This window comes from Balaenoptera physalus (genome assembly GCF_965194825.1).
Source record: "Balaenoptera physalus genome assembly, chromosome: 2".
NCBI lineage: Eukaryota > Metazoa > Chordata > Mammalia > Artiodactyla > Balaenopteridae > Balaenoptera > Balaenoptera physalus.
Genome location: NC_138883.1, coordinates 12,878,406 through 12,900,922, shown reverse-complemented (window position 1 = coordinate 12,900,922; position 22,517 = coordinate 12,878,406). Strand labels below are relative to the sequence as shown.

At 40.6% G+C, this 22,517-nt stretch overlaps 1 protein-coding gene and 1 pseudogene across 2 annotated transcripts in view; both read right to left on the bottom strand.

Moving 5' to 3' along the window:
* Nucleotides 1-165: 165 nt before the first annotated feature.
* Nucleotides 166-1,692, bottom strand: LOC309655741 (acetyl-CoA acetyltransferase, mitochondrial pseudogene; annotated as a pseudogene). Its single transcript has one exon. The product of its transcript is annotated as an acetyl-CoA acetyltransferase, mitochondrial pseudogene (transcript).
* A 302-nt stretch (nt 1,693-1,994) lies between these two features.
* The window catches only part of CATSPERB (cation channel sperm associated auxiliary subunit beta), a 170,760-nt gene continuing 150,237 nt past the window's right edge, over nt 1,995-22,517 (bottom strand). The window contains exons 27-28 of the mRNA XM_082451224.1: nt 18,893-19,119; nt 1,995-2,040 (exon numbers count right to left, since the gene is read on the bottom strand). Of these exons, the coding sequence (XP_082307350.1) occupies nt 18,931-19,119 (189 nt within the window). The 3' untranslated portion in view covers nt 1,995-2,040; nt 18,893-18,930. The remainder of the gene's footprint in view (nt 2,041-18,892; nt 19,120-22,517) is intronic.

Below are 22,517 nucleotides of genomic sequence, written 5' to 3'. Positions count from 1 at the left end.
AATGTAAATTAAGATTTATTCTCTAAAAATGGAAGCTTCTAGCTACTTATAAGTCACTAATATTGCACAATGGTATTTTAAGCAGTATGGCTTTATAACAAAAATGTGCTCAAGATTATAAAAACTGTAAAGTAGAAGAAAAAATTATTTTGTAATCTCAACAGGTTTTGGGATTTGATCTTTTTATCTTATTTTTTAAAAAGAGTTGAAAATAATAAAAAGTGAAACAGATTATTTTCATACAAGCTGACCCAGGGTAATCGGTCACCCTGATTACAGCAGGCCTTTCTGGCTACATAGGGTTGTTGCCTTAGACAACAGAAGTTGTCTACAGCTTTTGGATCAGCATGGCAGAAGCACCTCCTCCTCCGCTGCAAATGCTGGCAAGACCATATTCTCCTTGCTTCAAGGCATGAGCCACATGGACGACAATCCTGGCTCCACACATCCCAACTGGATGTCCAAGAGAAATAGCTCCTCCGTTGATATTCACTTTGGGGGGATCAATCTCTAGCATTTTAATGTTTGCTAGTACGACTACACTAAAGGCTTCCTTTATTTCCCACATTGTAATACCTTTTTTTCAATCCTGCATCTTTAAGAACCTTAGGTACAGCATATGCAGGTGCAATTGGAAAATCAATAGGTTCTACAGCAGCATCAGCAAATGCTGCTATTCTTGCCAGTGGTTTAACATTGAGTCTCTTGGTTGCATCTGCAGTCATCAGAAGCATAGCAGCTGCTCCATCATTCAGTGTGCCGGCATTGGGAGCTGTTGCTGTACCATTTTCTTTTTGGAAAACTGTCTTCAGCTTTGGAACTCTGCTAAAGTCAACATGTTTACATTCTTCATCTTCTTTCACCACTACATCTGGTTTACCTTTTACTGTAATTGTGACAGGAACAACTTCACTTCCAAATTTTCCAGCTTCTCAGGCTGCTTTACTTCTGGTATAGGAGTTAACAGCATAAGTATCCTGTTCATCTCGTGCAATATTCAGCTTCTTTGCAGTATTTTCAGCACAGTTGCCCATATGAATTTTACTGTAGACATCAGTTAGCCCATCTTTTACAATCAAATCTTCAAGCTTTACCCCACCATATGGCGTTGCTCCTCTGTTTATTACATAGGGAACATTGGACATGCTCTCCATCCCACCTGCCACCACCACATCCTGATGTCCACACATAAGATTCTGAGAGGCCATCATGATGGCTTTCAGTCCTGAGACACAAACTTTACAGTTTACAGTGGTACATGGAGTAGAAATAAATAAGCCTGCACCCAGTACTGCTTGCCTTGTAGGGGCTTGTCCTCCACCTCCTTGTAGGACATTAGCCATGTATGCTTCTTTCACTGCTTCTTTTGGAAACCCTGCCTTTTCAATGGCTCCCTGAATTGCAATGGAACCAAGCTCAGTGGCTGGCAGAGAGGAAAGGCTGCCTAGAAAGGACCTAATGGGTGTTCTTGTAGCACTTACTATGACCACTTCATTCAAAGTGGGTTTTGATCATAACTTCGTTCCACATATCTTATTTCCTGCATCCGCCTCCGAAGCAGGGGGCTGCGCCCGCGGGCGCCACCGCGCAGAAGGGCCGCCAGCACAGCCATGGTCACCAAGCGCGGGGCGGAGAGTTACCAGCGGAGAGATGTGGTCGCGCGTGGCGGGTCCCTGACCCCGCTTCCTCTATGGTTTTTTTTTTTTTTTTTTTTAAATTTTTATTTATTTATGGCTGTGTTGGGTCTTCGTTTCTGTGCGAGGGCTTTCTCTAGTTGCGGCAAGCGGGGGCCACTCTTCATCGCGGTGCGCGGGCCTCTCACCATCGCGGCCCCTCCCGCCGCGGAGCACAGGCTCCAGACGCGCAGGCTCAGCAATTGTGGCTCACGGGCCCAGTCGCTCCGCGGCATGTGGGATCCTCCCAGACCAGGGCTCGAACCCGCGTCCCCTGCATTGGCAGGCAGACTCTCAACCACTGCGCCATCAGGGCAGCCCTCCTCTATGGTTTTAAAGGTGTTCCAGTGATGCTTATATCTTTTACCTGGAATGACGTGTGTAACAAAAAAAAATTATGCATGAGAACAGCCCTGTTTAGAATATGGAATGAACTAAAATTTATTCATAAAAATGAACTAAGAAACTCCTCGAAGGCAATGACTGTGACTGACTTCTTCAGTTTTCCCTGCAGATACCAAACTAGTGCTGGATGCACAAATGAGTGATTAGTACTTGTTAAAATTGATTTCAGTTTGAGGGCAAATTTGAATATTTTCTATGAGTAGGACAGCAGCCACTTTATTAAGAGGTTTAAATGTATGGGTCCTACTAAAAATGTTGAAGTCAAGGCCTTCCACCTCAACTGAAAGCTGGAAGATATAGCAGCAATCTAACAGATGCTGGAGTATAAATTTTTTTTATTGACATGGAAAAAGTACAAGATCATTGAGAATAGAGCCTGCATTCATTTATTGCCACAATCACTCCTTTCAAAGCCATTCAGCTCAGTTATGCTGGGCTGGTGGGACTATACACATGCAGAAAAAGAGGCATAGAAGGGTCCTCACGAGGTTGTTTACATTTATAATAGGAGCAGGGGGCAGCTCCTATTTCTGTTTTCATTGTTAGAAAACCTTAGATCATTTGGCATCTTTTTTCAGACATGCAAACTGAAAGTAAATAATGTCTTTTTTAATAAAAAATTTTTATTGAGTTATAATTAACTTACCACATTAAATTAGTTTCAGGTGTATAACATAGTGACTCTATATTTTTATACATTATGAAATGATCAGTGCAATAAGACCAGTTGCCATCTGTCACCATACAAAGTTGTTACAATATTATTGACTATATTCCCTGTGCTGTACTTTACATCCCTATGACTTATTTATTTTAGAGCTGGAAGTCTGTACCTCTTAATCCTCTTCACCTATTTCGTTCACTGCCCTCCAGCCCCTCCTCTCTGGCAACCACTAGTTTGTTCTCTGTAACTATGAGTCTGTTTCTGTTTTGTTTTGTTTGTTTATTTATTTATTTTTTTAAGATTCCACATGTAAGCGAAATCATATGGTATTTGTTTTTCTCTGACTTATTTCATTTAGCATAATACCCTCTAGATCCATCCACGTTGTCACAAATGACAAGATTTCATTCTTTTTTATGGCTTACTAGTATTTCAGTGTGTGTGTGTATCACATGTTCTTCATCCATTCATCTACTGATGGATGCTTAGGTTGATTCCATATCTTGGCTATTGTAAATAATGGTGCAATGAACATAGGGGTACATATATCTTTTCTAATTAGTGTTTTCATTTTCTTCAAATAAGTAGCAGAAATGGAATTGCTGGATTGTACGGTAGTTCTATTTTTAGTTTTTTGAGGAATCTCCATACTATTTTCCACAGTGGCTGCACAATTTACATTCCCACCAACAGTGCACAATAGTTCCCTTAAGAGATTCAAATACATACACAGCCTCAAATATTTTGCACACATCCTACCATGCTCTCCTGTACTACACAAGGCTGCTCAATGTTCATTTCCTTGAATTTCTTTCATCTACACCTTTGTTACTGTTGTTTCTTCTGCCTGCATTCTGCTCTGTTTTTGACCTCTCAAAACCTTTATCATCCTTCAAGATTCAATTCAAACATCACTGAACTGTTTCTTCCTCTCTGCTGCAATAACACCTCCTTTTCACTTTGTTACTATGTTGAACACAAGTGTCTTATAAGAACTTACTTTTTGGAGGGCAGAGTCAAGATGCCGTACTAGGAGGATGCGGGATTCGTGTCTCCTCACAACTAGGGCACCTACCAGGCACCGGTGGGGGACCACGGACACCTAAGGGGGCAGGAGGAGCCCCCAGTGACTGGGTAGGACGTGGGATGTGAGGGGGAGTGAAGGGGGAGGAGAAGTGGAGGTGGGACGGGTCTGGTGGCCCTGAGGGGCGGCTGGGGGAGGGGAAGGGATCCCACGCCCGAAGGGGGAAACTGGGGAACCATTGGGAGGGCAGAGGATCAAAAGGGAGCGTGGCCAGGTTTCTGCTGCCCACTTGGGCCCCCAGGAACCTGCTGAGATCCTGGGCCTGATCCTCTGCCCACCTAGGCTCCCTCCAGCCAGGTGGGTCCTGAGGGAGTGGGAGGGAGGGGAGGGGAAGCAAAAGTAAAGGACGGACCTCTGGGACCTGCACCCCTGAGGGGTGGCTGGGGGAGGGGAGGAGTTCCTACACCCAGCGGGATCCACCCACGGTTAGGGGTCCAGTGGCGATGGGGGAGAACCTGGGGGAGATGGTAGGGGAGGGGCACAAAGGAATGGAAGGGAACGGGACCAGTGCTTTCCCTATCCACTTAGGCACCAGGGAGCCTGTTGGGCTCCTGGGCCTAATCCTCTGCCCTCAGAGCCTCCCTCCTGCCAGGCAGATCCCAAGCCCCACCCCTACACCCCCCACTCAGGGCCCCACCTCTACACTCGGAGACCCCCTCTGAGACGCCCTCCAACACAATAGGCCTAAACCCCGCCCACACACCCTCACCCAGGGCCTTACCTCCAAACTCCTGAACTCCACACTCCAGAGGCCCTCCTTTCCAACTGCTGCCTCTCTCCTTCTGCTTAGGTCCTAAACAGAGGCCCCGCCCCATGCTTGAACGTCACCCGCCTAGGCCCTGCCCCACGTGCAAACGTCACCTCCCCACCCGCCTAGGTCCCACCCCACCCTAAACCCCGCCCCTGCCTAAGTTCCACCCCCGCCTAAATTCCACCCCCATAGCCAAGGCTTTTTGTTTTTCTTTTTTCCTCTTTTAGATTGGGCTTCTGTTTTACCTGTTGATTCTTTTACATTTTTATTTTTCCTAATAAATCTTGTATTTTTCTAATTTTATTTTATTCTTTATACTTTGTTAGTGATCTCTCCTTTTGGCTTGTTCCCCTCCCCACCCCTGCTTTTTTTTTTCTTTTTTCTGTTGTGGTTTTATTTTACCTTGCTGCAGTTGTTTCAATTATAGTTTTATTTTTCCTAATTTTTTTTTTATCTTTCTAATTTTATTTTGTTTTTTATTCTTTGGTATTATACTGTTCCTTTTTTTCTTTCTTCCTTTTATTTATTTATTTATTTTTAACAGCACCATGAAGCTTGCAGGATCTTGGTTCCCAGGCCAGAGGTCAGACCCGAGCTCCTGTGGTGGGAGCTCTGAGTCCAAACTGCTGGACTAACAGAGAACCTCAGACCAGGGAATATCAATCGGAGTGGGGCCTCCCAGAGGTCCTCATCTCAACTCCAAGACCCAGCTCTATCCAACTGCCTGCAAACTCCAGTGCTGGATGTCTCAGGCAAACAACCAGTAAGACAGGAATACAGCACCACCCATCAAAAAAAAAAAAAACTGAAATGACAAAAAAAAAATGTTACAGACGAGGGAGCAAGGTAAAAACCTACAGGACCAAATAAGATGAAATAGGCAACCTACCTGAAAAAGAATTCAGAGTAAGGATAGTAACCATGATCCAAAATCTCAGAAACAAAATGGAGAAAATACAAGAAACATTTAACGAGGATCTAGAAGAACTAAAGAGCAAACAAACAATGATGAACAACACAACTACTGAAATTAAAAATACTCTAGAAGGAATCAATAACACAATAACTGAGGCAGAAGAACGGATAAGTGAGCTGGAAGATAAAATGGTGGAAATAACTTCCAGGGAGCAGAATAAAGAAAAAAGAATGAAAAGAATTGAGGACAGTCTCAGAGACCTCTGGGACAACATTAAACATTCAAATTATAGGGGTCCCAAAAGAAGAGGAGAAAAAGAAAGGGTCCGAGAAAATATTTGAAGAGATTATAGTTGAAAACTTCCCTAACATGGGAAAGGAAATAGTCAATCAAGTCCAGGAAGCACAGAGAGTCCCATACAGGATAAAACCAAAGAGAAACACACCAAGACACATATTAATCAAACAATCAAAAATTAAATACAAAGAAAAAATATTAAAAGCAGCAGGGAAAAGCAACAAATAACATACAACGGAATCCCCATAAAGTTAACAGCTGATTTTTCAGCAGAAACTCTGCACGCCAGAAGGGAGTGGCAGGACATATTTAAAGTGATGAAAGGGAAAAAACCTACAACCAAGATTACTCTACCCAGCAAGGATCTCATTCAGATTCAATGGAGAAATTAAAACCTTTACAGGTAAGCAAAAGCTAAGAGAATTCAGCACCATCAAACGAGCTTTACAACAAATGCTAAAGGAACTTCTCTAGGCAGGAAACACAAGAGAAGGAAAAGACCTACAAAAACAAACCCAAAACAATTAAGAAAATGGTCATAGGAACATACATATCGATAATTACCTGAAATGTAAATGGATTAAATGCTCCAACCAAAAGACATAGACTGGCTGAACGGATGCAAAAACAAGACCTGTACATATGCTACTTACAGTAGACTCACTTCAGACCTAGGGACACATACAGACTGAAAGTGAGGGGATGGAAAAAAATATTCCATGCAAATGAAAATCAAAAGGAAGCTGGAGTAGTAATTCTCATATCAGACAAAATAGACTTTAAAATAAAGACTATTACAAGAGACAAAGAAGGACACTACATAATGATCAAGGGATCAATCCAAGGAGAAGATATAACAATTGTAAATATTTATGCACCCAACATAGGAGCACCTCAATACATAAGGCAAATGCTAACAGCCATAAAAGGGAACATCGACAGTAACACAATAATAGTAGGGGACTTTAACATCCCACTTTCACCAATGGACAGATCATCCAGACAGAAAATAAATAAGGAAACACAAGCTTTAAATGACACATTAAACAAGATGGACTTAATTGATATTTATAGGACATTCCATCCAAAAACAACAGGATACACTTTCTTCTCAAGTTCTCATGGAACATTCTCCAGGATAGATCATATCTTGGGTCACAAATCAAACCTTGGTAAATTTAAGAAAATTGAAATCATATCAAATATCTTTTCTGACCACAACACTATGAGACTAGATATCAATTACAGGAAAAAATAAACTGTAAAAAGTACAAACACATGGAGGCTAAACAATACGCTACTAAATAACCAAGAGATCACTGAATAAATCAAAGAGGAAATTAAAAAATACCTAGAAACAAATGACAATGAAAACACGATGACCCAAAACCTATGGGATGCAGCAAAAGCAGTTCTAAGAGGGAAGTTTATAGCAATACAATCCTACCTCAGGAAACAAGAAACATCTCAAATAAACAACCTAACCATACACCTAAAGCAATTAGAGAAAGAAGTACAAAAAACCCCCAAAGTTAGTAGAAGGAAAGAAATCATAAACATCAGATCAGAAATAAATGAAAAAGAAATGAAGGAAACAATAGCAAAGATCAATAAAACTAAAAGCTGGTTCTTTGAGAAAATAAACAGAATTGATAAACCATTAGCCAGACATCAAGAAAAAAAGGGAGAAGACTCAAATCAACAGAATTAGAAATGAAAAAGGAGAAGTAACAACTGACACTGCAGAAATACAAAGCATCCTAAGAGATTACTACAAGCAACTATATGCCAATATAATGGAAAACCTGGAAGAAATGGACAAATTCCTAGAAAAGCACAACCTTCTGAACTGAACCAGGAAGAAATAGAAAATATGAACAGACCAATCACAATCACTGAAATTGAAACTGTGATTAAAAATCTTCCAACAAACAAAAGTCCAGGACCAGATGGCTTCACAGGCAAATTCTATCAAACATTTAGAGAAGAGCTAACACCTATCCATCTCAAACTCTTCCAAAATATAGCAGAGGAAGGAACACTCCCAAACTCATTCCACAAGGTCCCCATCACCGTGATACCCAAACCAGACAAAGATGTCACAAAGAAAGAAAACTACAAGCCAATATATCTGATGAACATAGATGCAAAAATCCTCCACAAAATACTAGCAAACAGAATCCAACAGCACATTAAAAGGATCATACACCACGAATAAGTGGGGTTTATCCCAGGAATGCAAGGATTCTTCAATATATGCAAATCAATCAATGTGATACACCATATTAACAAATTGAAGGATAAAAACCATATGATAACCACAATAGATGCAGAAAAAGCTTTTGACAAAATTCAACACCAATTTATGATAAAAACTCTCCAGAAAATGGGCATAGAGGGAACTTTCCCCAACATAATAAAGGCCATATATGACAAACCCACAGCCAACATCGTTCTCAATGGTGAAAAACTGAAACCATTTCCTCTAAGATTAGGAACAAGACAACGTTGCCCACTCTCACGACTATTACTCAACATAGTTTTGGAAGTTTTAGCCACAGCAGTCAGAGAAGAAAAAGAAATAAAAGGAATCCAAATCAGAAAAGAAGAAGTAAAACTGTCACTGTTTGCAGATGACATGATACTATACATAGAGAATCCTAAAGATGTTACCAGAAAACTACTGCAGCTAATCAATGAATTTGGTAGAGTAGCAGGATACAAAATTAATGCACAGAAATCTCTTGCATTCCTATACACTAATGATGAAATATCTGAAAGAGATATTAAGGAAACGCTCCCATTTACCATTGCAACAAAAAGAATAAAATACCTAGGAATAAACCTACCTAAGTAGAGAAAAGACCTGTATGCAGAAAACTATAAGACACTGATGAAAGAAATTAAAGATGATATAAACAGATGGAGAGATATACTATGTTCTTGGATTGGAAGATTCAACATTGTGAAAATGACTATACTACCCAAAGTAATCTACAGATTCAATGCAATCCCTATCAAATTACCAATGGCATTTTTCACAGAACTAGAGCAAAAAATTGCACAATTTGTATGGAAATACAAAAGACCCTGAATAGCCAAAGCAATCTTGCGAAAGAAAAACAGAGCTGGAGGAATCAGGCTCCCTGACTTCAGACTATACTACAAAGCTACAGTAATCAAGACAGTACGGTACTGGCACAAAAACAGAAATATAGATCAATGGAACAGGATCCACACACCTATGGTCACCGTATCTTTGATAAAGGAGGTAAGAGTATACAATGGAGAAAAGACAGCCTCTTCAATAAGTGGTGCTGGGAAACCTGGACAGCTACATGTAAAAGAATGAAATTAGAACACTTCCTAACACCATACAAAAAATAAACTCAAAATGGATTAAAGACCTAAATGTAAGGCCAGACACTATCAAACTCTTAAAGGAAAACATAGGCAGAACACTCTATGACATAAATCACAGCAAGATCATTTTTGACCCACCTCCTAGAGAAATGGAAATAAAAACAAAAATAAACAAATGGGACCTAATGAAACGTAAAAGCTTTTGCACAGCAAAGGAAACCATAAACAAGATGAAAAGACAACCCTCAGAATGGGAGAAAATATTTACAAACGAAGCAACTGACAAAGGATTAATCTCCAAAATATACAATTAGCTCATGCAGCTCAATAACAAAAAAACAAACAACCCAATCCAAAAATGGGCAGAAGACCTAAACAGACATTTCTCCAAAGAAGATACACAGATTGCCAACAAACACATAAAAAGATGCTCAACATCACTAATCATTAGATGCAATCATTAAATGCAAATCAAAACTACAACAGGGTATCACCTCACACGGATCAGAATGGCCATCATCAAAAAGTCTACAAACAATAAACGCTGGAGAGGGTGTGGAGAATAGGGAAACCTCTTGTGCTGTTGGTGGGAATGTAAATTGATACAGCCACTATGGAGAACAGTATGGAGGTTCCTTAAAAAACTAAAAATAGAACTACCATATGACCCAGCAATCCCACTACTGGCATATACCCTGAGAAAACCATAATTCAAAAAGAGTCATGTACCACAATGTTCATTGCAGCTCTATCTACAATAGCCAGGACATGGAAGCAACCTAAATGTCCATCGACAGATGAATGGATAAAGAAGATGTGGCACATATATACAATGGAATATTACTCAGCCATAAAAAGAAACAAAATTGAATTATTTGTAGTGAGGTGGATTGACCTAGAGTAGGGTAGGAAAAGTTAAATAACTAGAGAGAAGAGTACACCATATTTATCCTTAAATAAGGGAGAGATTTTAAAGTACATATAAACAAGAGAGAGTTATTGCTATTAATATGTCTAATTCAAGTTAACAAAAAATAACCTTTACAATTACAGTTTCAGAATTACAGATTATGTTACTAAAACCGACAGAGTGAAAAGACATGGGCTTTTAGAACAGGCAATCTTTTGTGAATTTTAGCTCTGCAAAATACAGGCTGAGGACCTTAGGAAAAATAGTTAACTTTATTCTAGTAAAGATTCAAGCTAACAGATATTTTTCTGAAAACATCTTTCTTGTGTCTGTAACATAAGTGGTGTACAGTAAATGTTAGTCCTTGTCATTTACATTTTATAATGTTATGTAGTTTTCAAAGCATTATCGTATGTATTCTAATCTTGTATCCTTATCCTAACACTATGAGTACTAGCAGGTAATATTATCCCCAGGTCAGATAACTAATAAGTAGGAGAGCTAGTTAAAGGGATTAGAACCTATATTTTTTACTTCTAACATAGTACTGCTTTCACTACACCGTGATATGATTCAGAATAAAAGGATGGAAGCTGTAGTAAAATGCCCTCATTTTATAGACGATGGGCTAGAGACCCAGAAAGTGATTGCTCAAAACATGTAGCTAGTTAGTGGCAGAACTAGATTAGAACCAATGGGTAAAGGGTTAACAGAATTCTTTCATGAGGTTAACAAAAACCTTCTGCATGAGCATTTGAACTCCTGTTAACTTTCTAACTCTGTTTCCTTGGTAACCTGCTCAATAAGATGTGTTAACTGTGTTATTAGACAGTGTTGTTTATGGTAAAAATGATTCCTTACTGGTAAGCTGCATCCAGGCTGTGAGAACTATAAATACCTGATATCCTTGGGCTTCCCTCAGTGTGGTGACTCTAGTCACCTGGAAGATATGCCTATAAAGTTGTCACAAGCGATATTGCTCCTCTAGGAAGTGGGGCTTCTAAGGCAGGGCAGCTCCACTCCCCCTGATGTGAGTCATTAGGCAGTAAGCTCTTCTTTGTGTTACCTTCCATTTAGGCACCAATTACTTTCTATACTGGGTATGCTTAATGTACACTTTTACACACACACACACACACACACACACACACACAACATAAAAGACTAAGAAAACATACCAAAATTTTAAGTGGTATAATTTTAAGTTTTCTTCCTCATACTTTTGTTTTCTAAATTTCCCAGTTACTACTCTTAAAATCAAAAAGACTAAAAAGAAACACTCCCTTATAATTTTATACAGATCATGTATGATCTTCAAACCCTCTCCCTTTGAATCTTCTCTTTGTATTCATCTGTTTATTTATTTTTCAACAAATATTTGAGTGCTTACTTTGTGCCTGTGGGATGTAGGTATAGTGCTACTTTATCTGAACTTCTCTCATAGAAAGATGCTCTTGTATCGTCTTTATGTTCTCCTGTTCACGCCTGAGTTTGATAATAAAGGGGTTTTACTCTTCAGTCACTTATTGAACGCTGACCATGTATTAGTCACTATACTGGACAGGCATTAAAAAGAAATGTGACTGAAAATTAGCACCATACCTAGTGCAGAGGATAAAGTATGTAAATAGCAGAACCAGGTTAATAGGGGTGATGACCAAGAAATGTGCACAGTGTTATGCTACTCAAAGGAAAGAAAAACTCATTACCAAAGAAAGCTGGGAGAGAATTTCTAAGTAGAGGAGATATTTCAACTGGGCCTTGAATGATGGGTCAAATGATCGTGGATGAAAGAGGAGGAGGCTGGCAGGGAGGAGGAGGCTGGCAGGAGGCTCTGTGGGGCGAGCTGGGGGTGGTAGGGAGGGCTCCCAACTCCAAGGCAGGCAGAGATTCTAATGACACTGGCTGGCATCTACCACCAAAGGCATGGAGGGGGCAGATGGGGTTGGAGCACACATGCTTGTTTGGAGGTGGAAGGACTGTTTGCTGACCCTTCCAGCCTTGTCCAGTCACCCACCAATCCCAGCTCTTTACCCTTCCTTTCCATCTGAATTGCATTGCAATTTGCCCAGTGCCCCCATGTTTCAGTCATTGACACTCACCATGCTCAGTCATCCTCTCTGTTCTCCACAGGCTGCATCCAAGTTTTTGTTCCTCACCGACTGGAGGGATTGCCAAGCTAATCAATGGTTTTTCCTTTTCTGGGAATGGTGCATGACCCTGTCCCTGGCCATGGCTGATTGATCTAGGGGTAACCATCTGACTTAGACACCTTCAGCCAGTCAGGTTCCTGCTGAGGACTTTTAACCTGAATCAGAGACCCGAGATGGAAGTTGTAGGTGTGTGTATTTGTAGGGAGTTTAGTCACACGATGGTAGCATGTCAGAAGGTCAGTCAAGAACTCCTGCTGCTGTGGGCTGGAGTTGCCTGGGTTAGTTCAGGGTCATGGACCCCCTGAGTGTGACATGAGATGGGGTTGGGCAGGAGGAGGGGGTGGATATTAGTTGACCACTGAAAGAGGGATGTTGGAACTTAGGTTAGGATGTTTGCTTCTAGTGGTGCTGAGAGACTCAAATCCCAATAATATTGATATAGACAAAATAGTCTTCCTCAGAACTGTCTTGTGACCCTTCTGAATGAAGCTCTCATGGCTGTGGCCAAAAGTTGAGACAATGAAAATCCAGTTTAGAACTGATTTTAAGGATTTCCGAAGTAGATTGCCAGTTGAGTTCACAGCCCAAGTAGATTTCTTTAATGAACATCAAAGTGGCAGATTACAATTCCACAGATGACTACAATGACCCCTCTCAACCCTTAGGTTCTTTTGTCATGTCGCCTTGCCACTCAAAAGAGGTGGAGTCTATTTCTCCTGCCTTTGAATCTGAGCTGGCCCTGGGACAACCTTGACCAATAGAATGAAGCAGAATTGATATTCTGAGATTTTGAAGTCCTAGTGTTAAAGAAAACCTGGCAGTTCTCACCTTTGTGTTCTGGGGGAAGCCAACCGCCATGTAAGAAATCCAATCACCATGATACTACAAGTCTGTGAGTAGGAAGGCAGATGCCTCCTGGCCAGACCCCAGCTGCTCCAGCCAGCACAGTTGAGGAGCCAGACATGTGAGTTAGGAAGCCATCTTGGACGTTCCAGCCCCAGCATACAAAGGAGCCTCAACTTCTTCCTTTGGAGGAGGGTGCTTTCTGATAAGTCTGCTGCATTGGTGGCCTTCAGTGAACCTCATCTCTCAATATGCACGATCATGCACAGTCCTCCTCCCTTAAATCTGGGCTAGGCTGGTGACTTGCTTTAGCCAATAGAATGTGGATGGTGTTGTACCACTACTAGGCCCAAGTGTGGCAGCTTCCCCTTTTGCATTTTTAGGAGCCCTGAGCTGCCATGTAAGAGGTCCTACTACCCTGGTAGAGAAGCTACATAGAGAGGCCATGTGGAAAAGGGAGAGGCCCTGAGACTACATGGAGAGAGAAAGAAGCTCAGAAATCAGGTGCCCAGCTGAGCCCAGCCCCCAGCCAACGTGCCAGCTGAAGGACGTGCAAGAGGGACCATTGGCAAGACCAGCAGAATCACCCAGCCAAGTCCAGCCCAGGCTACCATCTTGAACAAATAAAATGGTTGTCGTTTTTAGTCACTAAATTGTGGAGTTGGTTACATAGCAATAGATGATCAAAGCAATGAGGTAAGAGTGAGATCTTAATATCTGACATCTAGAATGAGAGTAGTAACCATCCCTGTCCTGCCGGTGTTGGGCTTGGCCATGTGCTTTGATCACATAATGGAATATGAGCAGACGTGAGCATCCCTCACGGGCTTCAGATAGTTCAGATGGTTTGGCTGGGTCTCTTGTGTCTGGACCTGTGCCATTAGAAGAGCTGCCCTGGTGGGCCCTGCTCTTTAGCCTGTGTTCCAGAATGACTGACATGTGGGGCAGATCTAGCGGATGCAGAACCAGCACAGCCGATCCAGAGACCGGTGAGCAAGAAACAGATGCTTATTGTCACAAGCCACTGAGGGTTGAGGTTTGAGGGTTGATACTGCTGTAAAAACTGACTAATATGCTCAGCCAACCAAGTATCATCTAAATTCTTCCCTCAGTGAAATCTTTGCCACTTCCTGATGTGCCTCCCTTTGTAGACGAAATCTCAAAATCCGTCCTTTTGTCAAATGGTGGATTCTGACTCAAGCAGGAGAGTGTTAAGCATAATCAGAATAGAAAAGAGTTACACCATAGAATTGCCAATTATAGAATGTGCTCATTTCATTGTTAAAACTCCAAGGACATTTTTATGGACGAGGACTTTTGAAATGTTTGACCAAAGATTGAAGAATATAATATGTGATCATTCTCAATTCATTGTCATAGTGATACTGTATTTGATATGCTAGCTAAGGCTGCTGGCTGGGGTTCTAAGGGACTGGACTAACTAATGCAAATCTGGCCCAATACCTGCACCACGCTAGGTGACACTGAAAGGCCAGAAAGCACCTGACCCAGCAGAGAGAGAAGAGTTCAAAGACTGACAGCACCCAGAAGTCTCCCTCCCCTTTCTTGTCATTAGGGGCAGATTGATAAGAGAAGCATCTGAATCTTTTAAGATGTGCTCCCTGACCTTCCCTGTATAATAGCTAACACTTCCACAGCACTTTCTAGGGGCGAGGCTCTGTTCTAAGCACTTTACATATATTAACTCCTTCAATTCCCAAGCAATCAAATGAGGCAAGTAACAACTATTATATTGGCAAAGAAACTGAGACACAGAGAAATTAAATAACTTTCTCAAGCTGACACAGTTGGAAACTGGATCCCTGATACTGATAGAAATGAGAGGTGCCTAAGATGACTACACCCTGTGTGCTCATTATAGTGACAGCAGAGTGGGCACAGTAATCATGGTACAGAGACAACCATTAAGGGCCCTGGCATATTGCTCCATGTCAAGCACAGGCCTTCCCCTGGCTGGGTAGCAGTACACTGTTACTATTCTGCCACTCTGGCTCTGTGTGCCAGTCTAGTGGGGAGCGAGGTGATCACCTCATTATGCAATAGGACATTATGTTGCAAGGACCTGAAGAGCATAAAGAAACAACTTCCTAAGACATCTTGGTAAGATTCATGTGTGATGAGATAGATCAAAGTTGATAAGAATATGCTGTAGCAAAGTTTGGATTAATTCAGTATTATGGAGCCTGTGAGGATCTCCCATTCCAAAGTAAAGAACAGGCCAGAGCACCACGCATTCCCTACCACGAAGACAAACAACATCTGGAAATGTGAGGCCGTACATACCGCATATCATTTAGAATTCCTGCTCTAATAATTTTGGTTCAAAAATGGACAGCTTTGAGTGGGACCTAGCCCAATTCAGGCTGCAGTACAAATCGGTTACTCTTCTCTCATGACCCAGCAGACCTGTGAACAAATTTAAGCCTTGTTTGTGCCAAGAACTGTGAAGGATCTGAGGTTTTTATCCTACTTGTTAACTAATGAGGTAGTTCTGGGAATGCTGGGTGAGGACAGAAGACACCTGAGACAAAACAAAGGACTGTTTATTACTTTCAACAACAGCAGTAGCCGGAGTATTAGCATCTTTGCAGCACCCTGAGCCCCAGGGTAACACAAAGCGGGCCAGATGACATGTGCACATATGGTGAGTTGCATTACCTGAAAGGAACCCTGAACTTAGGGAACTAGAATCTTTTTTTTTGGCTGCGTTGGGTCTTCATTGTGGTACGCGGGCTTCTCAGTGCGGTGGCTTCTCTTGTTGCAGAGCATGGGCTCGAGGCATGCGGGCTTCAGTAGTTGTGGCATGAGGGCTCAGTAGTTGTGGCTTGTGGGCTCTAGAGTGCAGCTTCAGTAGTTGTGGCACACAGGCTTAGTTGCTCCGTGGCATGGAGGATCTTCCCAGACCAGGGCTCGAACCTGTGTCCCCTGCATTGGCAGGCGGATTCTTAACCACTGCGTCACCAGGGAAGCCCTATTCAGAATTTTCCAATCAGAAAATCTGGAAAGAAGTTATTCTAATTTCCACGTATATTTAAGTGCTGTGTTAAAATCAAACATTTAAAATTTTAATTACCCATAGGGAGACACAATAATCTTTTCAGCACATTGGGACTCTAAACAGTTTAATCCCTCACAATTTGCCTCTGGCCCTATCCTCAACTCACTTCACAAAAAGAAATGAGGCAATGGGTGGATGTTTTGGGGATTAATTGCATTACTGTTACTCTGTCATCCAGAAACAGGTGGTCTTATTATATAAGGAAGCCTACTGAACGTTCATGCACAGTGGTCTCTTGGACACTGCGATTTCTCTGGCTGGATGAAATATATGTTCCATGTTGGAAATCCCCAGTATACAGGGATGTTTGCTAGCTAGAACACATTAATCTGGGAAATAAGGGGTGGAGAGTGAATGGTTATTTTTAGATTTCACTTAATAAACCTACCAAAATTTTTGTTTTTTTGTGTTCTAAACTTTGAGCTCTGATAATCAAGTGGCCTATCTCACCAGTGTAGAAATACCAGTGAAAGCAATAATGATCCCACTGAATTGTAAACCAAGACAGCCATGTAACCATTTTTGGTTCCTGGTGTATTAGGAAAACAGGCACAAAAGAGGATAATCAACCTTACTGAGGAAAAATAGAGATGCTATAACACACTGAGGACCAAGATTAATTGGGTGGATCCAAGGCCACAAACTTCTACTACCAAGGATAACCCCGGATATCCTTGGTAAACTTCAATGGATAAAATCAATGGAAAAAAAATCAATGGAAAAAATAAAAATCAATGGAAACTAACTTACAGAGTAATAGATATCTGATTACCAAAGGGCAGATTTACCAAAGGCTCGGATCCTTCACAAATGAAGACATTTCATTCTTCTGGGCAAAGGATCCTAATCAGGCGAGGTGCTGTTCAGAGGCAGGGCAGCACATGGAATGTGTGGTGGAGAGAGAAATCTAATGCCAGCTTTAGTGTTAGTTACAGGGTCATAAACAATTCACATTTCTTGACTTTTGCTAAAGTATAATAATCATCACCATTTCCTCCTTTTCAACAGAAATAAAGAAAAATTGATAGCACCTAGAGATTCTGGACTCCCAAGAACAGTGGCTCTATGACGTTACTTCTGGACCCCATCATTAGATATGACTTTGGATGGTGTTTTTTGGGGGAAGAGGTGAATGAGTTTGTGGTTACATGTAGAATGAATTATCTTAGCAGGGGCATCTTTGAACACACAGGAAGACAGACGTGTACACGGCATGCATCTATATGCTCAAATAGCCAAAAGATGACATGTATAGACCACAGTACAGAATCTTAGGTTAAATATCTTTCCCAAGATCACACAGCTAGTAGGTGATGGAGCTAGATAAAAACCAAGCTGTAAGACATTAATACTAGGGGCAAATGCGTGTGGGTTATACGAGAACACTCTGTACCACCTTCACAACTTTTCGGTAAATCTTAAACTATTCTAAAAAAACAGTTTATTAAAAGAAGAAACACAGGTTGTTAGACTCTGGAGCTTACACTTTTAACTTCTGTGCCATGTTTTATCTCTAGAGCCCTGGCCCAAGTGATGTTCTGAGGTGTTGACAAACTCCTGTTTTCCTAGGTCTCCAGAATGGTTCTCATTCCTCCCCATGGACAAGAACTGATTGTCCAGATTTTGCTTTGATTTTCTGGCTTTCTGTAGTATCCTTCCAATAAATGTCCCTTTTTATTATAATTAGACAAAATGGCTTTCTATCACTTACAACCTAACAACAACAGCTAACACTTAGAGTATTCACAGAGCCAGGCACTGTTCTGATTACTTTGCATGTATTAATTCATTTGACCCTCACAACAGCCCTATTAGGTAGGTATTAATATTATCCCCATTTTACAGGTGAAAACACTTAGGCACACAGAAATTAAATAATTTGCTCAGGTCACACATCTAGGAAGTGGCAAACCTGGGACGTCTGGCTCCGGAGTCTAACTGTTGGATCTACCTTGCCCACTATCCTCTCGAAAGAACTTTCATGATACACAGGTACGGCCACGGTTTACAGTTCTCAGAGCTGGGCTCTCCTGGACCGGATGCCTAGGCTCTCCCTATGTTGTCAAGAGCAGTCTGCGGCTCCTCCTGAGCTTTTCCAGGAGGGTGTCACTCTCTGATCTCCAAATGCATTGGCCATCTTCTGACTACCTGGGGGCAGGTGCTCTGAGAGTACACAGAGGTGAATCTTTTGGAATTCTACATGTTGCATGTAGTTTTGTAAATAAGTACCTCACCCAGACCCCGTGTTCGTCCAACCCCACGATGGGGTCACAATTCATTCTCTTTAGGTGTTACAATCTGGTTTTGAGGTTGCCTCAAGAAACCCAAATGGTTTCATCTTTAATTTCCATGAGGCTCTGAAAGCACACATGGACAGGAGCCTCCTTTATCACCTATCTTTCCCTGGCAGGATTGCATTCTACTCATATTCCAATCTGAAAAGGGCAAGGCCCAGAATGGGCTCCAGTCAACAAAAGCTGAAATATACAGAAAACCCATTCCACACAGAGATGGTTATCATTTTGTATTTTTCTAAAAACCTTAAGGAAAATCCTCTATTATAAGTGTTGACATAAGAAATTTTCCATGTATTCAAAATAAGAGAATGGAATGGTAAACATGTTAACAAATAGCAATTTGAGTTAAAATGGTAATTCTATAGTATTTTAGCTAGTTTTAACATTAACATTTAAATATATTTTTTTCTAGGAGTTGTCTAATGAAACTAGGAAATAAAGAGAAAATTATGATTACCATTTGTTCACTATTCAGATTTTCAGTCGATGAGCCAGCTAATTAGCAGTAATATTTGTTGAATTCACATTGTTTGTCCTCATCAATTTTTTGCATGTATCCCATGGGTGGATGTTATGTATTTGGAACATAAATGCTATAAAAATTAATCCCCCTAGCAGTACAGCTGCTGCGAGGGCAATAAGTGTGTGTCCTGGAAATGGCAGAGGGGCTTCGTCAACATAAATCTGCAACAGAAAAAGCAAAGTCTTTAAGCTTTCTGAACCCAGTAATTCAAAACGCTGAACTTGACATGATTCCCACAGTGGTGGAGACATTGTTAGTCATTTAGCAACATTCCGTCCAGACTGATATAGATATTTAGCTTCCACAAAGCTTACAGTCTCTTGACAATTTGACAGGTGGTGAATTTCCACATGATACACAGGGAATAGGAATTCGATTTATATCCTATTCCTTTATCCTATGTCTTTAGTGGCAGAGGTGGGCAGATAGAACACTTACACAGCAGGAAAACATTCTGTGTTCAGTTACAGAGGAACAGGTAAAGTGCTGTGGGAACATGCTTAGAAGTGCCTAACTGCTTAGCGTTATCAGGTAATGTGCTTCCTGAGCTGGGTCTTGAAGAATAAGAGAAGGAGGAGGAGGTACATTCAAGGTAGAGGGAATAAGCATGGGCTCTTCCAAACTATCCTCTCTTTAGAAATCCTCTGTACAAGTGCTGACATTGGGAAATTTCTGTAGATTCAAAACGTTTCCTCTGCCTGAATGGCTAATTAATAAAAACAAGTTCCTGGAGGGGAGACAGGATCATTGACAGAGGCACAGAGTCGTCTTTTTCTCTGAGACTAGAGGCATAGATGGGTACCATAGATGTTATAAGTAGAAGTGGGGGCATATGGAGAATAAGGTGGTTCAAGCTTATGTTTTCCCAGTGAAGTAGGAAGGAAGATCATCTTTGGAGGCAGAAGAAAGTAGAGATGAATGAAAACAGGATGGCAGGAATGTGGGAAAATGCCAGGACAAGATAAAGGATTAAAAAGCTGCTTTAGGGTATAGATCAAGTTAAAGGTATCTCCATCCTCCCAGTGACCTAAGGATGTATCTGGTTTTTAAGAAACAGTCCCATAAGCTATGAATTCTTTTTTAATTTCTCTCACATTCATTCTTTCTATTCCACTTTTGTTACTGCTATTGTGAGTTTTAATACCTCACTTTGTATAAATAAGCTCCCCTAACAGCTTTCCATGCTGTCAATCCATGTTGACATAATAACATTGCCAGATTAATCTTTATAAAACATAAGTCTGTCTATACAAATTTTTTTTAAACAAAGAGAGATTGCTTCATTTGTGACGAGAAGAATCTTGACTATATAGAACTGGTACCAGAAATGGAGTATTGTAAGCCACAGAATTTAGAAGGTGGCTCTGGCCAAGTGGTGTGGAAAGCAGTGAGAAACTGTGCTTTCCAATCTGCGAAGATAATTATCTTCATGGTAATGGACCAGCTGATTTAACCATGTCCTATTGTACTTGGAGGCTCAGACAATGTGCCCAATGCTACTGGAATTATTGGGGATTTGATAGACAAATATTACATATTGGATATGATATGCTACTTGTGGTTTTCAATATGGTGCTACAAGATACCAAAAATCTTTCTTTTAAAGGTGGCCCATCAGAGGAGGTTGGATAATTAGCTTTGTAAGAATGATCTAGTCTGTTTGTGGTAAACGAGAGAGACAATTGTGCGCTACCTGTAATCTCAAAACTGAATTTTCTTTTCTATGCTAAAGTTAGGAAGAGCCAGAGGAAACCACCCATTGTAATCATAATCTATCTTTTTCTCTGTTCTGCTTCCTCAGTGTTGGATAACTCCCTCCATAGTCCCAACAGTCCTTATGGCTGACAGTAGCTCCTGGGGCTGCAAACTTCCTTGTTCAATGTCATTAAGAAAGAGCAAGTTCATGTCCCAGCACTTTGAGCAAAAGTCCTGTGATTCACTCTGACTGGGCAGGCGTAGGATCATGTGCTCATCCCTGAACACCCCTTTTCAAAAATGTTTAATAGTTCTCATTGTTGACAGGAATGTTCCAAAGTTCTCATTCGGACATTCAAGGTCTCCCACAATGGGACCCTAACCTACCCACTTTCTTATATATAACCTTACATTCCAGCCTAATGGATCTACTATTGAAGAGATTGCTTTATGACTTCCTATATCTGTGTCTTTGCTGCTGTTATTCTTTCCACCCAGAATGCCTTCCTTACCCATTTCTGCCTAAAACAAAATTTCAGTCACCTTATCAGAAAATATAAAAATTTTACTTGCTTAAGTCGTCTATTATATTTCTAAGAGTAGAAACCTCTATCACCTGTGAATCCTGTGTTCTCCAGCTAAACTGCTATCTCTAAAGTTCTTGAAAACAGTTTTTTCTTAAATGTTTCCCTCCCAATCTTCTATGATTATCTAAATATTCCATGCCATGTCTAAAAAAAAGTTGAACCCCAGAATCATAAAAGAGTATGTTCTAGACACAATGTCTTTTTATCATCAAAATATTTCAATTTGTGCTTCTTTAACGCAAAGAATTCACTTAACCAGAGTGCAGTTATCAAAACCAGGATATTAACTCTGAGACAACGCTATTATCTAATCTCCAGATTTTACTCAAATTTTGTCAATGATTCCAATAATGTCCTTTAGAATGAGAGAAAATCCAAGATCATGCTTTGCATTCCATTGTTTCAGGATACTTGCAAAAGTAGATTTCAGGAACCTTTGTCTTTTTCTATTGTTTCTTAATGATTCTCTTCCTTTATTAACTATGCAATCACTTCCTATTTTTCTTGTATTCATTTTCGTGGTTCTTCCTTCATTCCTGAAGCTTTGTTTCTCTCTGTTGACACTTCTTTTTAGCCTGAAGAACTTCCTTAGGCATTTTTTCAAAGAAGTTCTGCTTACAGTGGATTATCTTATTTTTCCTTCATCTGAAAATGACCTTTATTTTCCCCTCATTCCTCAAGGATATTTTCACTAGCTATAGAGTTCTGGGTTGACAGTCCTTCTTCCCTACACTACAACTGTCCCCAGTACATTAAGGATGTTGTACAACTTTCTTCTTCTGTGGTTTCTGATGAGAAATCAGCAGTCATTCAAATTGTTGTTCACTTACATGTAGTGTTTTTCTCTGGCTGCTTTCAAGATTTTTCTTTGTCTTTGATTTTTAGTAGTTTGATTATGATTTAGGCATTCAGGTGTAGTGTTTAGGCATGATTTTTTTTTAAGTTCACTTGTTTGGGATTCATTAAGATTCTTGAATTTGTCAATTTTGTGTTCACCAAATTTAGGACATTTTCAGCCTTAATTTCTTCAGCTTTTCCTTCTTTTTTTCCCCTGTACTAATCTCTTTTTTCCTCTCCTTCATGGACTCTGGTGACATAAATGTTAGACCTTTTGATACTGTCGCATAGATCCTTGAGGCTATTCTTTTTAAAATCTTTTTTCTTCAGGGTGAATTTTTACTGATTTATTTTCAAATTCACTGATTCTTTTCTCTGCAATACCCATTCTGCTATTGAGTCCATCCAGTGATTTTAAAATTTTAAATATTTGTATTTTT